General features: G+C 43.4%; 1 protein-coding gene across 4 annotated transcripts in view; it reads right to left on the reverse strand.

Moving 5' to 3' along the window:
* Window positions 1–3,180: 3,180 nt before the first annotated feature.
* The window catches only part of LOC143275276 (uncharacterized), a 52,224-nt gene continuing 36,344 nt past the window's right edge, over window positions 3,181–19,060 (reverse strand). For all 4 annotated transcript variants that reach the window (XM_076579256.1, XM_076579260.1, XM_076579259.1 and 1 more), the window contains 5 exons: window positions 18,695–18,794; window positions 11,338–11,438; window positions 10,567–10,730; window positions 8,077–8,217; window positions 3,181–4,894 (listed from right to left, as the gene is read on the reverse strand). In XM_076579256.1, the coding sequence (XP_076435371.1) occupies window positions 4,785–4,894; window positions 8,077–8,217; window positions 10,567–10,730; window positions 11,338–11,438; window positions 18,695–18,794 (616 nt within the window). In that variant the 3' untranslated portion in view covers window positions 3,181–4,784. The remainder of the gene's footprint in view (window positions 4,895–8,076; window positions 8,218–10,566; window positions 10,731–11,337; window positions 11,439–18,694; window positions 18,795–19,060) is intronic.

Here is a 19,060-nt window from a genome sequence, read left to right on the forward strand (position 1 = left end):
AAGTGGTCGAAGGGAGATAACCTCGCCCTTTCACTCAGTTCAGCACAGTCGGAAAAAAACATTCCTGCTGCATATGAGAGGTCAGTTTATTGTCCTCTCACAGAACATCGAAGTAAAATGCCATTTCCAATGACCATACCGAAACGGGGCCTCGATTAATGATAAAAAATATGATAATAACATTACTACTACTACTGCTACTACTAAAGATGATAACAACAATGATAATAATAATAATAAAAAAAAACAACCAACAACAACAAGAACAATACTACTACCACCACTACTACTACTACTACTACTACTACTACTAAAAAATAATTTTAAAAAAAGAACACCACCACCAACAACAACAACGACGACGACAACAACAACAACAATTATAATGATAATAATAATAGTAAAACAACAATAACAATAATACTAATACTACTAATAAAACAACAACAACATCAACAATACTACTACTACAACTACTACTGCTACTACTACTACTACTAATTTGTATTTGTATTTCTTTTTATCACAACAGATTTCTCTGTGTGAAATTCGGGCTGCTCTCCCCAGGGAGAGCGCGTCGCTATAATACAGCGCCAGCCATTTTTTGTATATTTTCCTGCGTGCAGTTTTATTTGTTTTTCCTATCAAAGTGGATTTTTTCTTCAGAATTTTGCCAGGAACAACCAGGCTTTTGTTGCCGTGGGTTCTTTTACGTACGCTAAGTGCATGCTGCACACGGGACCTCTGTTTATCGTCTCATCCGAATGAGTAATAATAATGATTTTTTTTTTTAAACACCACCAACAACAACAACGACGACGACGACAACAACAAATAATAATAATGATAATAAAGTGTCTATATATCGTTGATCCTTGGGCCATGGGCCGACAAATCAAAGCGCATTTTGCATCACTCATTTACACAGTGCATGCTCAACTCTGATTCATATGGATAGAAGACAACACTGACAATGAATACATGGAAACAGAAAGCTGACAAAGAAAGAAGAAGGAAGAGACTAGGGGGAAAAGCTACAGTGGAAAGAGGTGGGTATTTGTTTTTAATGGCCAGGCTTGATTGCAAGAGCTGAGTGAAGAGATTTGATGAAGCGAAATAGTATGCTCATTCCAAATGTTTTCTTCTTCTGCTTCTCCTCCTCCCCCCCTCCTCCTCGCCCCTCCTCCTCCCCTTCTTCTCCTCCTTCTTCTTCATTTTATCCTTCTCCTCCTCTTCCTCCCCATCCTCTCCCCAATTCTTCTTCTTCTCCTCATCCTTCTTCTTCTTCTCTATACCGCATAGATTAACTGTTCGCCAGATTCCTCCAAGTCTGTCGGGTGTGTCTTGGGTTTCCCGAATGTGTGTGTGTGTGTGTGTGTGTGTGTGTGTGTGTGTGTGTGTGTGTGTGTTTCCCAGGTGTAAGGTCGAGTGCATTGCACAACTGCCTGCAAGAACCGTCTGCTCCAATCCTCATGTACGTCTGTGGGAGAGCAGATGACCACAGCGTCCACACTGAAACACACACACACACACACCTGTACACGCACACGCGCGCGCGCAAGTGCAAGCGCGTGCGCACTCTCTCTCTCACACACACACGCACGTACACACACACTACTTTCAACGACACACACACCCCGTACACACAGACTTCTTACAACGACACACAGACACAGACACACACCTGTACACACACACACACACACACTGACACACACACACCTGTACCCCCCCTCACCCTCCTGCCCCTCCCCCCCCCCACACACACACACACCTGCACCAACACATACGCTCACACATAACTACCGACAAGCTCGAGAACCTACGGACTATTAATAACCTGTTTTGTTATGTCCGTGGCTCGCAATGCACTGGAAGCAAACGGAGATAGGTCGATAAATATTTTTGTCACAACAACATTGACACAATTAGACTAGAAATGAGTGATCTGAAGCATGACCTATTTAAACGACATCTTTCAGACAATTCGTCATGTGCCTGTGGCTCTGCAATTGAAGATTTACCTCACTATCTGTGGCGATGCCCTCTTCACAACGAGGCTAGAGCCCAGACGATCGACCTTCTGCCAGATGACGTTAAAACCGATGCTTCAGCCCTTATATTTGGAAGACGAAATAAGACTATAGAGGGAAATAGAGAAATATTTTTTGTTGTAGGAAATTTTATTAATATTTCTGAACATTTTGAAATGGACTGATTTGGGTGTGCATTTGCACGTGTGTGTGTGTGTGTGTGTGTGTGTGTGTACACATTTATGCATGTATAATTACACATGACTGCTATTAACGTGATCAATATAACCTGGTGGTGCGGCATACAAGAGAAGTTCTCTTAAGGTTCAGCAATTTAGAATTTGCAATGCATAAGTGAATGCGTCATTTTGACTTCCACCCCCCTATTTCAACTTGATTCACTTATTACTCATTATCTTTTGCATTTTATTCCAGTTCGTGTTCTTTTATTTCTAAACTGCAGCCAATTCATTGACAACAACCAGTCTATAGTACGTTTATAAGCTTTGCCTGTTGTGCTCTGACTCATCAGTATGTAATACAGCTGCTTTGATGATGTTTTTGTGGAATAAAAATGTGTTTAAAAAATGGACACAGTTATACACATCTGTTACAATGACGCTTTGAATAACCATAGTGTGCATACTCGCTCCGTTTGTTATGCGTCAGAAATTGTGAGACAATCGTTTTTCATTATTGTCAGCCGGCGAGCGAAAAACTGAACCATCAGCAGCAGGCTGCAATGACAATTCACGAACAGTAAATGAGGGAAGTTGTCGCCACTTGTGAAAAGTTTAGCATCTGTACGGTTACTGCCCTTCAAAACCACTGTTGTGTTGTGTCTCTCTGTGTGTTTTTTAATGGAATAAGTTTGTGACGCTGGAAAAAAAAAGACAAAATAAACTGATAAATGAATGGATCAATAAAGTATTAACAAACAATACATGCATTCATACATACATACATAATACACATATACATTCAAATAAAATGGAACGTGCACATTCCATACAATTTGTTTAAACCAAGAAGTCAGCTGAAGAGACGGATTCGCGCTGTATACATATATGTGTATACAATTATATATCATTACACATATGTGTGTGTGTGTGTTCATCCCACTTTACCAAACCACCCAGACAGCATGGTATTTTCAACTAACCATTTATTGAGAGCCATGTCAACAATAATCTTTATGTGAAATGCTTATTTCTACACATGTCTGGAGACATATTTTTCCACAAGAAGTTGTACTGTGTGTTTGAACTTATTCACTCTTTTGCACTTACAAGAGTTTCAAGATACAATTTTGCTATGAGAGGCTGAACTAATATTCAACACACGGTACTTGTTCATGGATAGTGTGGTGCATAACAACGTGTACTGTTATGAGGTGATTAAAAATTTTAAAAAAAAATAACTTACATGAGCTTAGTACTTCAGTTGGTTTAAGATACTATCGTAAAAGAGGAAAGTGTACTGTTGCAATGAATATACATAAACATATACTGCACTTGAGTTCATCAGAACATTAAAGGATAATGGCAGTGTATTGGAATTGTATAGTTTTTTTGTTTTTGTTTTAAATTCTTTGAATGGATCTATTTGAGTACCATTTGCTTAGAGTATTACAGTTTTTCTTTATAATGGTACAATTTGGGTGGATCTTTAAAAAATTTTTATTTATTAGTATTGCATTTTTGCTCGGCTAGTTATTGATCTGGTATATAGGGTTAATGGTAGTGCTTGATTCACGAAAACTTGAGGAATACTTGTACTCTTGACAGAACGGCATAATCCATGTTTCCTGTTGCGATTGTTCAGGCACGCCTACAGGTAATGCGGGTTTGTTTAGTGTGTTCAGTTCTGTTTGTTGGGTTCGTTTTGTGTTCAGAGGAGGAAGGTAGCAAAATGGTTAAGACGCTCAGCTGCCAATATAGATCGACAGTCCGTGAGGGTGTACGTTCGAATCCCGCTCTCGCCCTTTCTCCCAAGTTTGACTGGAAAATCAAACTGAGCACTGAGCGTCTGGTCTTTCGGATCAGACGATAAACCGAGGTCCCGTGTGCAGCACGCACTTGGCGCACTGAAAAAGAACCCATGGCAACAGAAGTGTTGTCCTCTGACAAAATTCTGTAAAAAGAAATCCACTCTGACAGACCTGGACACAAATATATATGCATGCACTCAAGGCCTGACGGGTTATGCTGCTGTCGGGCATCTACCTAGCAGATGTGGTGTAGCGTATATATGGATTTGTCTGAACGCTGTGACGCCTCCTTGACTGAGGACCTGAAACTGTCTTGTCTTCTTTGGGGTTCTTCTGTTTGGGGTTGTTATCATTTTGATAACTTCATTGACTGTGTCGGGTTTAACAGTAACCCCCCATCCCCACCCCCCACCCACCCACACCCACACAAAAAACACACCAAAAACTCAATGTACTGGTTGGCAAAAATCTAAACAATGCCGCGCGTGGAAAGTTTTAAGTGCCAAGGGGGCCGGCGTAATGCGTCACAGTGAACTGTTCATACCATCCACAGTATTTTGTAACAAAATAAAGAATTAGCTCCCGAGTGAATATGGTTTTATTTCTTTCCTATGAATGATCACTTGGCTACACTAATTGTAAAATTCATTTAATCATCGTAAAATAAAGTTTTCGCTCCTAAATAAACATGGTTTTGTTTCTTTGCTATAAAAGATCACTAGGCCATACTAATAATTATTGTAAAATCTAATCGTCAAATCTCATAACGGGAGATCATTCATTTGGGACAACATGTTGATGCGGGGTTGTCGTTCTTCCTTCATCTCCAGAACTTGCTTCATTCGTCCGTCAAACATGGGGAAAACTCCTCCTGGAAAGTGAAGATGCTGCGTCAACAGTAGATATTGCATGTCATCAAACGTCATTTACGTATTTTAGACACCGCTGTAAAATAAATAAATAAATAGATAAATAAATAAATAAATAACTGAAAAATGGAAACACGCTTCACTCACTGGCACATACCGCAATGTACCATGTCATCAGACATCAGACACAATTTACTTACAGACAAAGCTATATAAAAAGGTTAGTACGCTTCAGTCATATACTGCAGTATACCTATGTCATCAGACATCAGACATAATTCATTCAGTTATATACAAAGCTATATAAAAAGCTAAACACGCTTCGTTAATCACATACCGTGTACATGTGTACGACAACCGCTTTGGCGCACGGAGGTCATTGGAGAGTTCGGATTTTGTGTGTGTGGGTGTGTGTGTGTGTGTGTGTGCGGGGTATTTTAGTCACTGGTGGAAAGCCGGGGACTCGGAAACGAAACACAACGTCACGGTTTATAACGTCGTCAGACACATACCTGACAATCCACAAACACAGATAGGCCTATAGGGACAGGAACACACACACACACACACATACACACACACACACACGGCACACTGATATTAACGAACAACAACGGCCGGCCTGTGTGGAAGGGGTTTTTAAAGTGAGGAAATACATGCTAACGATTTTCACAAACCGTTCTCTTGTCCACAAGAATATATTTTTGAATACTATTGTCTGTACTGTGAGGAGACACGGAGCTGCACGGTAGTGACACGCTCTGACCACTGAGGAGAGCGGCCTGAATTTCACATCGGCAGAGAAATCTGTTGTGACAATACAGTACAATACAATACAATACACAAAAACGCGAAACACAAAGCAACGCAACGCAGCGCAACTGACGCAACACAGGGCAACGCAACGCAACACAACACAACACAACGCAACGCAACAAACACAACGCAACGCAACGCAACACAACACAACGCAACGCAACGCAAACACCATATCAATGGTTCCGCGCTCTTTCCGGAATCCACACTGGCTCTCAGGCAAATGACCTTGGTCAAGATGTGCTGTGAGGCAGTTTAGTAGGATCCTGGTAAGTATCTTGCCTGCGATCGAAAGCAAGGAAATGCCCCGATGGTTATCACAGGCTTGCCGGTTCCCCTTTCGCTTGTAGGCCTACAAGTGAATGATAGAGGCATCTGTGAAATCATGGGGGAGCGTCTCTTCTTTCCACATGAGTGAGTACAGCTGATGGAGCTTCTCAGTCAGCACATTGCCTCCATCCTTGTAGACCTCTGCTGGTATGGAGTCTGAGCCAGGTGTTTTGCCACCGGATAGCAGACGGATTGCTTTCTGGTTCTCAAGAAGTGTTGGCGGATGGTCCAGTGCTTCGTTGATGGGGACTTGTGGGAGACGGTCTATGGCTTCATCATTTACGGAGGAAGGGCGATTAAAGACATTGTCGAAGTGCTCAGCCCAGCGTTCAAGAATTTTCTCTTTCTCGGTGATCAAGGTATTCCCCTAATCTGCACTGATCCTGAGGATGTGGGGCCGTAGACTTCTTTTAAGGCATCATAGAACCTCTTCATATCGTGCCTGTCAGCATATCCCTGGATCTCACCAGCTTTGTCACTCAGCAACTTATCCTGCATCTGACGTATATATATATAATATATATATAATAACAGAACAAACAAGCAAGTACCGGCGTGTAAGTAGAGAACACGGCGGCCTTGAAAAACGGACGGGTTGTTGCGCAACACAACACAACACAACACAAATCGACACGACACGACACGACACGACACGACACGGCACGACACACGACACGACACGACATGACACGACACGACAACACGACACGACACGACACGACACGACACGGCACGACACACACAACACAACACAGTAAACATCAACAGACAAAAAAAAAAAAAAAAAATACAAAAGAACAAACAAGCAAGTACCGGTGTGTAAGTGGAGACCACGACGGCCTTGAAGCGGACCGGTTGTTTCGCAACACAACACAACAAAACACAACACATTGCAAGTTTCGTATCTCTCGGGCCTGGTTAACGCCGGGATATCATTATGACAGGAAGCGAAGAGTACAGCCTTGTTACGTAGTCCCAAAACAGAATGGACCTCCATAGCAACATCGTCATCGTCATCCTCCTCCTTCTTCATCATCATCAATATAAACAAAACAGTCTCAAAGTCTGTGGCCTTTCACGCCCTGCTTTCATGGTGACCTCAGTTTCGATACCCCTCCACTTCCGTGCTTGGGGTGAGTCCTGTCAATGTCTTCAGTGCCGACAGATTCATGGGGGGCTGTTGTTTGAGGGACGTGGTGGCGGTCTCCTCTCTGGGAGGGACGCTCACTCAGTCTGGCTCCGCGACTAAGCCATTATTGTCGTTAGTAGGGGGCCTAGTAGGTGGTGTCCTAAGTACGTTAAATCAGAACAGGTATCACTGAACACCACCGAAGTGACTCAGCAGCAGACGGGCGCAATAGCCGAGTGGTTAAAGCGTTGGACTTTCAGTCTGAGGGTCCCGGGTTCGAATCACAATGACGGCGCCTGGTGGGTAAAGGGTGGAGATATTTACGATCTCCCAGTCAACATATGTGCAGACCTGCTTAGTGCCTGAACCCCCTTTCGTGTGTAAACGCATGCAGAAGATCTAATACGCACGTTAAAGATCCTGTAATCCATGTCAGCGTTCGGTGGGTTATGGAAACAAGAACATACCCAGCATGCACACCCCAGAAAGCGGAGTATGGCTGCCTACATGGCGGGGTAAAAACGGTCATGCACGTAAAAGCCCACTCGTGTACATGCAAGTGAACGTGGGAGTTGCAGCCCACGAATGCAGAAGAAGAAGAAGAAGACTCAGCAGCAGTGCGGGGTCTCCTCTGGTGTGTGGCCTCCTGGCAACCTAACATCGATGGTTCCCCGCGGACTGCCGACGCTGGAACTGTGACGGACGAACCCGTGTGTGGCCGTGTCTGGGGGAATCTAAATGAGCGGCGTGGGAGTAATGCTACTGAAACGGTGCAGAGGATGGGGAGGAGGGCGTGGGGGGGGGGGGGGGGGGGCGGGGGGGACAAAACAAAACAAAACAAAACAAAAAAAGAAACACAACACAGTAAACACCAATAGAAGAAGAAAAAAAGAATAAACAAGCAAGTACCGGTGTGTAAGTAGAGCACACGGCGGCCACCAAAAGCGGACGGGTTGTGTCGCAGCTCACTGACCAGACCCAGCACGGCCTTGGCAGAGTACGTCGTGTCCAGAACCACTGACGTCTGGGCTGCCACACGCTGGATGAACTCTGACACACACACACACACACACACACACACACACACACACACACACCTTTCATAGTGATTTTCTGGTGTATTTTCTCCCCCTCTCCAGTGTACTGGAACCTTTCAAGAAGGGCCTATAAATGCTTCTCTCTTTTAACTTTCACAACGACGACAGCTACATAAATAACAACCTCAGCAGCAACAATAACAATACAGCAATAACAACAATCGCAGCCGGCACCACCACAACAGTAACAACACCAGTATACTATAACAGCAACAACGAGAGCTACAATAACGGCAACAGTAACAAACAACATCAGCAGTAAATAACAAAAGCAGCATCCACCATTACAGCAACGACAGCCACAGAAACAACAACACCAAAACAACCGCAGCAATAACACCACCAGCAACAACAGAAGAAATAACATCAGTATCAGTAGCTCAAGGAGGCCTGAACGCACAAATCCATATACGTTACACCACATCTTCCAAGCAGATGCCTGACCAGCAGCGTAACCCAACGCGCTTAGTCAGGCCTTGAGAGAGAAAAAAAAGGAAATAAAGAAATAAATGAATATTTAAGTATGGAAAAGAATAAAAAAGAATAAAAAAAGAATGAATAATTAAACAAATAAAGAAGTAAATGAATATTCAAATATGGAAGAAAAAAAGATACTACTACTACTACTACTGCTACTACTACTACTAAATAACAACAACATACAACAGTAGCAGCTGCCAGAGCAGCAATATTAGCAGCAGCAGCAACAACAACAACAATAACAATAGCAACAGAGGAAGCAGCAATAATAAAAACAGTAACAGCGGCTACAAAAAAACACAACAACAACAACAACAAAAACATCAAAATTAAAACCAACCAACCAAACAAACAAACAAAACAAGAATCACAGCAACGACAACGACAGTAGTAACATGAGTGACAGAAAAAAAACAACAACAAAAACAACACAATCACCACCACTACATCAAAAACAACAACAGTAACAAAAACGAAAACAACAATAACGACAGTAGCAACAGGAGCAACAATCACACAATGACAATGATAGCAGCAATAGTGACAGAAGCAGCAACAACAGTAACACCACCACCACCAACAACAACAAATACAACAATAACAACAGCAGCAGCAGCAACAACAACAACAATAGCAGCAACAGTGACAGAAGCAGCAACACAATAACGGTAACACCACCACCACTAATAACAAATAAAACAACAATAACAACGGCAACAACAGCAGCAATAACAACAACAATAGCAGCAACAGTGACAGAACCAGCAACAACATTGAAAACAACAAAAACACCATTAACATCACCACCACAAACAACGACAAACAACCTCTGGGCTTACCAATCTGTGCAGCCCATAGCCTCTGTTACAACCGACAACACCAACAACAACAATTACGACAGCAATAACAACCACAACAGCAATGTGCAACAACAACACCACCAACAACAACAGCAAACATCCTCCATTCTTACCCATCTGTGCAGTGACACAGCCCATAGCCTCTGTCATTGCCGACAACAGCAGCAACAATAATTACAACAGCAACATCAGCAGCATACAACCACAACAACAATATATAACAACATACAACAACAACAACAGCAACAACAAACGTCCTTCAAGCTCACCCATCTGTGCAGTGGTGCACAGCCCATAGCCTCTGTCACCACTAACAACAGCAACAACAATTACAACAGCAACAACAACCACAACGACAACATACAACAACAACAACAACAAGAAAAGCAACAAAAACAAACGTCCTTGAAGCTTACCCATCTGTGTAGTGGTGAATAGCTTTTAGCCTCTGTCACTACCAACAACAACAACCACAACAGCTACAACAACAGCAGCAACAACAAACGTCCTTCAAGCTCACCCATCTGAGTAGTGGGGCACAGCCCATAGCTGCTGTCACCACTAACAACAGCAAAAACAAACAACAATTACAACAGTAACAGCAATTACAACTGAAACAACAACACACAACAACAACATGCAACAACAGCAACAACAATAACAACAGTAACAACAAACGTCCTTCAAGCTCAACCATCTGTGCAGTGGTGCACAGCCCATAGCCGCTGTCACCACTAACAACAGCAACAACAACAATTACAACAACAACAATCATTACAGAAATAACAATTACAATAGCAACAACAACGATAACAACAGCAACAATAAACGTATTCCGAGCTTACCCATCCACCGACAATAGCAACAACAAAAACTACAACAGCAACGACAACCACAACACATGGCAACACACACCACCACCGTCACCACCAATAACAGCAACAAACATCCTCCAAGCTCACCCATCTGCTCAGTGGTGCACAGCCCATAGCCTCTGCCCACAAAGCCACCGACGACACGCAGCAAGTCTCGAGATCTAAGGTGTCCCACACCCATCTCCTGAAAGCTTTTGTCACAGCTGCCATATACATAGTCAGCACTCTCCGTCACTGCAATGCCGTGTAGCCTGCACAGTTCATTTCCGGTTGTACAAGTTATGGATACATTTTTCAAGAGCAAATCATATCGATCAATTTCACTCTTCATTGGTTCAAAGTTGTGGATACATCTTCCAGAGCAAATAACATTGAGCAACTTCACTTTTCGGTTGTCTAAGTTGTGGATACAATTTCAAGAGCAAATCATATTGAGCAACCTCAGTGGAGAGAGACTTCAGACATGTCAACAGACGATAGGGTGACACCAGCAAACAGTGGAGAGACCTCAGACATGTCAACAGACGATAGGGTGACACCAGCAAACACGGTGGAGAGAGACCTCAGACGACCTCAGACATGTCGACAGACGATAGGGTGACACCAGCAAACAGTGGAGAGACCTCAGACATGTCAACAGACGATATGGTGACACCAGCAAACAGTGGAGAGAGACCTCAGACATGTCGACAGACGACGGGGTGACACCAGCAAACTGGCTGAGAACCGTGGACTATGGAGTGCCTTGACTGCCTCGTGCATCCAACGAAGCTGGAGAATCTAAGTCAGAGTAAACCCTGACCCCTACCTGAGATGTCCAATGTCAGGTCAATGGTAATGGTCAGTTCTGACCCCTACCTGAGATGTCCATCAGTCAGGTGATTGGCGATGGCCAGTTCGGCAGCTGTCCCCCCACTTGCACAGGGAAACACCAAGTCATCAAACTGCTCCAGTACCCCCTGTCACACACACACACACACACACACATGCATACACACACACACACACACACGCGCGCGCGCGCGCGAGAAAATGACAGTGAACTACAGCTGTCCAGAGGAAAAATCCAGTGAAACAAATACACACAAAGTGGAAAAACATAGAGGCGCTGCAGTGTGGCGACACGCTCTCAACCGGGAAGAGTGCAACCTGAATTTCAACACAGGTAAATTTGATATGACAATACAGTACAATACAATACAATACGACGCGACGTGACGCAGTACAATAGAGGACAGTACAACAACACAAAACAAAACAACAAAACAGCACAGCACAGCAAGGCACAACACAACACAGCATAGCACAGCAAGGCACACCACAACACACCAAGGCACAACACAACACAACACAGCAAGGCACAGCTCAGTACAGCAAGGCACAACACAACACAGCACTGTCTTATCTGTATCTTGTGTGTATGTATGCGTGGATGATTGGTGTTGTTATCATGTGCTACCATTCAAATTGCACAGACACTTGGTAATATTTACACCGGTTTAATCCACCATCTTGATCCAGATATATCGTCACGCTTGCTGTGACCTTTGACTCTTTATAGTAATTATTTCCCTTGTATTACTATCTAGGTACAGACACGACATCCCTCCCTTACTTTAATTTAAAATCAGTTTAAAATTACCCAACAGATCTCAAGCAGAATTAGTAATTGTTTTAGGTATGAAATACTATCTTCCTATGTAAAAATACTCAACTTAATCAATTGGAAACTCTTTACATTGTGATTCACTCTCATAATGTCTGAATTTGTTTTGTGTTTCAAAAACATAAACATTAAAGAAATTAATTACAAACAAATTTATGTTCACCCATATTCATTCAAAACTTCTGACAAACTAAATACAACAATTAAGAAATGAAAGCATTGTCTCTTGAGTTTTCAATCTTAAACTCTTTCTAAATACAACAATTAAAAAATGAAAGCATTGTCTCTTGAGTTTCAATCTTAAACTCTTTCAATGTCTGTTTTTCTTACGCATTCTCACATTCGTTCAAAGTTTGTCCTTCTCTCTCCTTCTTTCTCTCCCTTTTCTTAAAATAAATCAATGTCCAACATTCAGTGGGAGTATTATCACTGTAGTAAATGAAATTAAAATAAAGCACATTGAATGAACTATCTGTTCTACTAATCCAAATACACACGCATTCATTCCCAATCTCTTTCACTCAGCTTGTCACATAATCCTCAAGCTTTCTGGGTCTTGTCTTTGTGCGCTCCGATTTTCGGACTGGGGTTGCAGTACAGGTTTTGGGGGGTGATGGGGTAGGGTGTCTGGAATTGAGTGGGGCCTCTGCTAGGGGTTGGGGATGGGGTGGGTTTTCACTGTCAGCTGTTGGAAGGTCGGTGAACTGGGTTGCCTCCCGTGGACTGCTGGGCTCATCACTACTTGGGCTGTGAAACTTCTTTACATGGGATGAGTTGCGGGAGATTTTCACACCGCTTGGAGACTGGACTGTCACTTTGCTGCCTGATTTCTCGATGACTTCATATGGTTCTGGCAGGAAGGTTGTGTCCAGCTTCCCTTGTTTCTGGTCTCTTTTCAGCAGGACGGTGTCTCCGGGCATGATGTTGCACTCAGTCGCTCCTCGTTTCTGGTCAGCATTCAACTTTGAAAGTCCTTTCCTTTCAGCGTCACGGTCTTGGACTTCTTGGTCAATGTAGTCGCTGGGCAACTGGGGAATCTTTGTTCGGATTTTGCGTCCAAACAGTAATTCTCCTGGGCTCTTTCCAGTTGAAGGATGTGGAGATGCTCTGTATACTTGCAAGTATTTCAGAATTTCATCCTTCCAGTCTTTTCCCTCTGCTTGTGCGATCTTCATTCTCTTCAGAAGCGATTCATTTTGGCGTCCAACTTCACCGTTTGCTTGCGGCCATCTTGGTGTAACTCTGATGTGTTTGGCTCCAATGTCTTTCATGTAGTCTGCGAAGACTTCAGATTTGAACTGCGGCCCATTGTCAGAGTGTATTGTGAGCGGCATTCCATGTCTGGCGAATATTGTCTTTAACACTGCCACAGTCTTTTCAGCTGTTATAGATTTCATGATGGCAATCTCGTAGTACCGGCTGTAGTAATCAATGACTACAAGTACTGAGTGTCCTGATGGCAGCGGTCCTAGGAAGTCCATGGCTAGGTCTTCCCATGGTGCGTTTGGTAGTTTGGTGCTCTTCACTGGTTCAGGCGGGTTAGCTCGGCTTACCAGTTGGCAGCCATGGCAGGTCTTGCAGTATTTCTCGGCTTGTTTCTCCATGCCGGGCCACCAAACTTTGGTTCTTAGGTTCTGTTTTGTTCCAACTATACCCATATGTCCTTCATGGGCTAGTGTCAGAATGCGAGGTCTCAATGTTTTGGGGATCACAATGCGGGAACCTCTCAGCACTATGTTGCCAACAGTACACAGTTCATGGCTCACAGCGGCATACAGCTTGTCACAATTGTGCCACTGTCCTGTCTCTATGCATTGTCTGACTGTCTCCAGCTCGTCGTCTTCAGCTGATGCTTTTTCAATTTCAGCCGTTGTCACAGCACATGGCGTTGCGTTGTTTGTGACGAATCTGACGTGTTCTTCAGCTTCTTCAGAAACGTTTGAGAATGGTGGAGGGGTCTGGGTAGGCAAGAGTCTGGACAATGGATCAGCAATGTTGGCTTTTCCTGGGATGTACACGACTCGGAATTGGTAGGCTTGGAGTCGAAGTACCCATCTCTCGATCCGAGCACTTGGTTTCGAGCGGGGGCCATAGATGGTCTGGAGAGGTTTGTGGTCTGTGAGAAGATCAAAGTTCAGTCCGTATATGTAGGGATGAAATTTCTCGCATCCCCAGACGATTGCAAGAGCCTCTTTTTCTGTCTGCGAATATCTCTTCTCTACAGCGGTCAGACTTCGACTTGCATAGCTGATGACTCTGGCTCCTTCTTTCTGTCTCTGGACTAGAACTGCACCTAATCCAACTGGCGAAGCATCACAGATGATTTGAGTTGGCGCCTTGGGATCATAGTAGCCTAATGTCTTTGCACTACCTAGGGCTTCTTTCAGTGACTTGAATGCTTCTTTCTGCTCTGGGCCAAAATGAAACTTTTCAGCTTTTCTGGTCAGCCTGCGTAGGGGCTCAGTCAATGTCGCGAAGTTTGGGATAAAACGTGCGCAGTAGTTTGCTAGCCCAAGGAAACTCCTCACTTCACTGATGTTCTGTGGCTCACGGGCGTTGATCACAGCTTCAACCTTATCCTTTTCCGGGATCAAGGCCTTTGGCAGTCAGCTTGTGGCCGAGGAACTCAATCTCGTCTTTTCTGAAATGGCACTTGTCCAGATTCAGTGTTAAACCTGCATCTTGGAGTCTGTGGAGTGTCTGCTGCAGTCGCTCATCATGCTGCTTTCTGTCTGGCGCATGTATGATGATGTCATCTGAGAGATTGGCCACACCAGGGATGCCTTGTAACACCTGTGCTATTTCATGTTGGTATATCTCACTTGCTGCATTGATGCCCATCACCAATCGCTTATACCTGTAAAGTCCACAGTGTGTAACGAAGGTAGTGATGTCTCGTGAGTCTGGGTGTAGCTCCAGCTGGTGGTAGCCCATCTTCAGATCCAGTTTTGTGAAGACTCTACTTTCAGCCGTCTTGCAGTACCTCTTCAACTGTTGGTATTGGATGGCGTTCTCTCTGAACGGCCTCATTGACACGTCGCATGTCCACACACATACGGATGTCATTGTTGGCTTTCGGCACGATCACTACCGGGCTTACCCAGGGAGTAGGCTTCTCCACGGGCTCGATGATGTCACTGTTGAGAAGTTCTTTGATCTTGGCCTCTACCTTGGTTCTGAGTCCAAATGGTGTTCGTCGTACTGGTTGTGCGACTGGCTTTATCTTGGGGTCTACAGTGAGCTCGACTTGGCGTCCTTGCAGCTTTCCAAACCCTGTGAACAGTGGTTTGAACTTAGTCTTGATGTCTTCGTTCTCATCTGCTGACACGTTCTGAACATTCAGTCCGATATGAAGTACATTTAGCTCCATGCTAGTTTTTCTGCTAAGCAGGGGGTCTGCATCTTCTCTGATCACAATGAAGTCGGCTATAGCTTTGTTTTCACCAGCACACACTTCTGCTTCAAAACAACATACTGTCTTTAGTGGTGTAGTTGATGTGTAGGGGTACAGCTTTTTGGTGCATTTCTTGATTTTGTGTTCTATGTTCTTTGACTTCAGTTTTGACCACAGTTTCTCACTGATGATGTTGATGTCGCATCCGGAATCAACAATACAGTCAACAGGCACACCTCCTACTTGGATAGTGAGTTTACTGTCTCTGACGGTAGTCTCCCTAGTCATGAATACATGGACCGTCTCTTCATCGCTTTCTGATTCTAAGTTTTCTGCGTCAAGCTGATTCACTCGATTTCTGTTTCCTCTACTTTGCTGTCTACCTTCCTCTTGGTTCTTATTTTTCCGTGGTCTAACATCTCGATGATATGTCCTTTCTCTCTTAGATCTAGAACGGCACATTTTTTGGAAGTGATTTGCTCCACCACATTTGCGACATATTTTGCCTCTGGCAGGGCAACTTGGGTTACTGCCATAGTGATCAGTATTACCACATCTATAGCACTCACCTTTGCTTGACTTGTTTTTGTGACTGTTCGTTTTACTATTAGTGTGTATTCTGGCCACTGCTCCATTTCCACCCGAATGATCTTGTTTCATCTGTCTAGCTTGTTCATCTACGGCTTCATGTGTTGCTGCGATCTTGAGAGTCTTTGCTAAATCTAGTTCATCTCCCTGTTCTAGCAGTTTGCGTCGCAATCTGTCAGATTTCACTGTTTGCACAACTTGATCTTTGATCTGGTCTTCTATATTATCGAACTCACAACCATCTGCGTTCAGTCTCAGTCTACCCACGAATTGAGCAACAGTTTCCGTGTCATTCTGGGTTAGTTTTCTGAACTGGTGTCGCTGAAATGTCTTGTTTGGTTTCACTCTGAAGTGTGTTGTCAGCGCCGTCACTGCTTCATCATATTCTGTTGCTGTTCCTTTGTCTGGAAGATTTGCAAAAATGTCTCTCACCTCCTTGCCTGCCGTATATAGCAAGAGTGCTCTACGTTGTTGCCTCACGTTGTCTGTACTGTCCTCGTTGACAAATAAACCAACACTGTCTGCATAGGCTTCGAACTCTTCTATCCACGAAGTCCACTTGATGCTAAGAGTTTGTGCGTCACCTACCGCTTCAAACGCTTGTGGTCGTCCTAGAAGGTTTATACTCGTCGCCATTGTCTTATCTGTATCTTGTGTGTATGTATGCGTGAATGATTGGTGTTGTTATCATGTGCTACCATTCAAATTGCACAGACACTTGGTAATATTTACACCGGTTTAATCCACCATCTTGATCCAGATATATCGTCACGCTTGCTGTGACCTTTGACTCTTTATAGTAATTATTTCCCTTGTATTACTATCTAGGTACAGACACGACAAGCACAGCACAGCAAGGCAAAGCACAGCACAACACAACACAGCAAAGCACAACAACACAGCAAGGCACAGCACAACACAACACAACAAGGCACAACACAACACAACACAGCACGACATAACACAACACAGCACAGCACAGCACGGCATGGCAGGGCACAGTGAGGCACAAAACAACAAAACACAACACAACATAGAAAAGCACAGCACAGCAAGGCACAACACAACATAGCACAGCACAGCACAGTGCACCTCACCATAATACAACACAACATGACGCGACAGTAGAGTGCAGTACAGCACAGCACAGCACAGCACAGCACAATACAACATAGTGTAGCCAGGTTGGCTACAATCTTCGTTGGGCCAGCTTAGCAGACGACTTTTGTGACTCGCCGAAGGTTACCAAGGAAAGTTGTAAATCGGTCACAAGTTATCTCCCTTTACATGGAACCGTATGATGATTTTCATCAATTTGTTAAATTATAAACACTTCCTTATAGATGAGATTATAGTTTTTATGTTATTGGACTTCAGAAAGATCATACTTCTCAACTGTAATGATATCATTTGGCCAGGTAGCCTATAACTCTGTTAAACTAATATTTATGTGAATGAATTTTGGCGCGATCTTCGAAATCCACTCAGTTGAAACGTATAAAATACCTTGTTTTCTATAAATCGATATAGTTGCCGTTGAATTTAGATTGTGCATTAAAATGTAAATGATTAAGCTTTCTTCTCGTGTATCGCTTTCCGTGTACACCTAAGTTATAGGCATGCAATAGTACGAAATGTCTGACAGTATTTCCGAGGGCCCCACAAAACTCTTCTTCAAGCCATTGGAATTCGTCAGTGCCGATTTGAGCAAAATACGTTTTTACAATACCTAGACATTTTTATAGCGTGTCTTGCAGATGTTTGCATTTCTGTTATCAATCTGATTCGTATCATACATGTATAGCTGTGTTGCAGTTGGTTTAAACGAAGTACTTCATTGTCGATCACAAGTGCCAAAAGCACCGCCAAGCGGTGCCGACACGGGAGCTGTCCGTTGAGTTTTCTCTTGAATTTTGATATAAAAAATCTTTACTCTAGAAGCAGATTCTATAGATGGTTTTTATATAGTTGGAAATTCAGGATTTTCGGTTACTTAACTGTTGCAATTATATTACTTATCGCGACGTTTTAATTGTTGTAATGTACAAAAATGATACATGAACTCGTTAAAAGCTCATTCATTCAGTGACTCTTTTTGTTTACAGTTTTTAACTACATTATTTTGTAGAAAATGGTTTAGCTTAAGAAAATGCTCGTTTCTTGTAGTTTTGTGTGATATATAATATGTCTATGTTAGTTCTCCGAGCCGAAAGTCAGAAGCCGCTAAATTTGGTCAAACAAACACAAGCTTGGCCCGTCAAGGCTCGCGGAGGGCCGGTTTCGTGAGTCGCTTCGCGGCGCTGGCTTTGCGGTTCGGCGGAACAGAATATAAGGAGTGAGCGAGTGCCAGACAAATAGAGAACTCTCCTGGTCTGGAAGAATGAGAGAATAAAAGAAGAAAAACCGGCGCACCGCCTTCCCGAGTCTACCTTGCCTGGCTGCAGCTCTCTTCTGCTAACACCTTCTACCTGTCTTCACCTTCTCTAACACCACCTTACCACCCCGTCACAACAGTACAGCACAGCACAGCACAGCACAACCCAACCCAACCCAACCCAAGACCAGACCTGTTGTCGGAGCTCCTCAAAGACGTGGATGTACCCGAACAGACCGGTCTTGTTGATGCAGCCCCTTGGAATGACGTAACACGACTCCCCACGGCTGGTCCTGTAGGTTCCAGCAATCAATCAATCAATCAATCAATCAATTAACCAATCCATCAATCCACAAATCAATCAATTATTCAATCAATACACATTACTTTTGATCCGTTGATAACCATTTCTTTTTTCAACTGCTTATTACGGGACTCTCCACGGTTGAACCTAGGGGGTCAATCAATCAATCAATTAACCATTCACCCAGTATATATTGCTTTAGATTAGTTGATCATTTCTTTCTTCCTTTCTTTCTTTCATTATTTATTTGTTTAT

Source organism: Babylonia areolata, chromosome 30, assembly GCF_041734735.1.
Source record: "Babylonia areolata isolate BAREFJ2019XMU chromosome 30, ASM4173473v1, whole genome shotgun sequence".
Classification (NCBI taxonomy): Eukaryota; Metazoa; Mollusca; class Gastropoda; order Neogastropoda; family Buccinidae; genus Babylonia; species Babylonia areolata.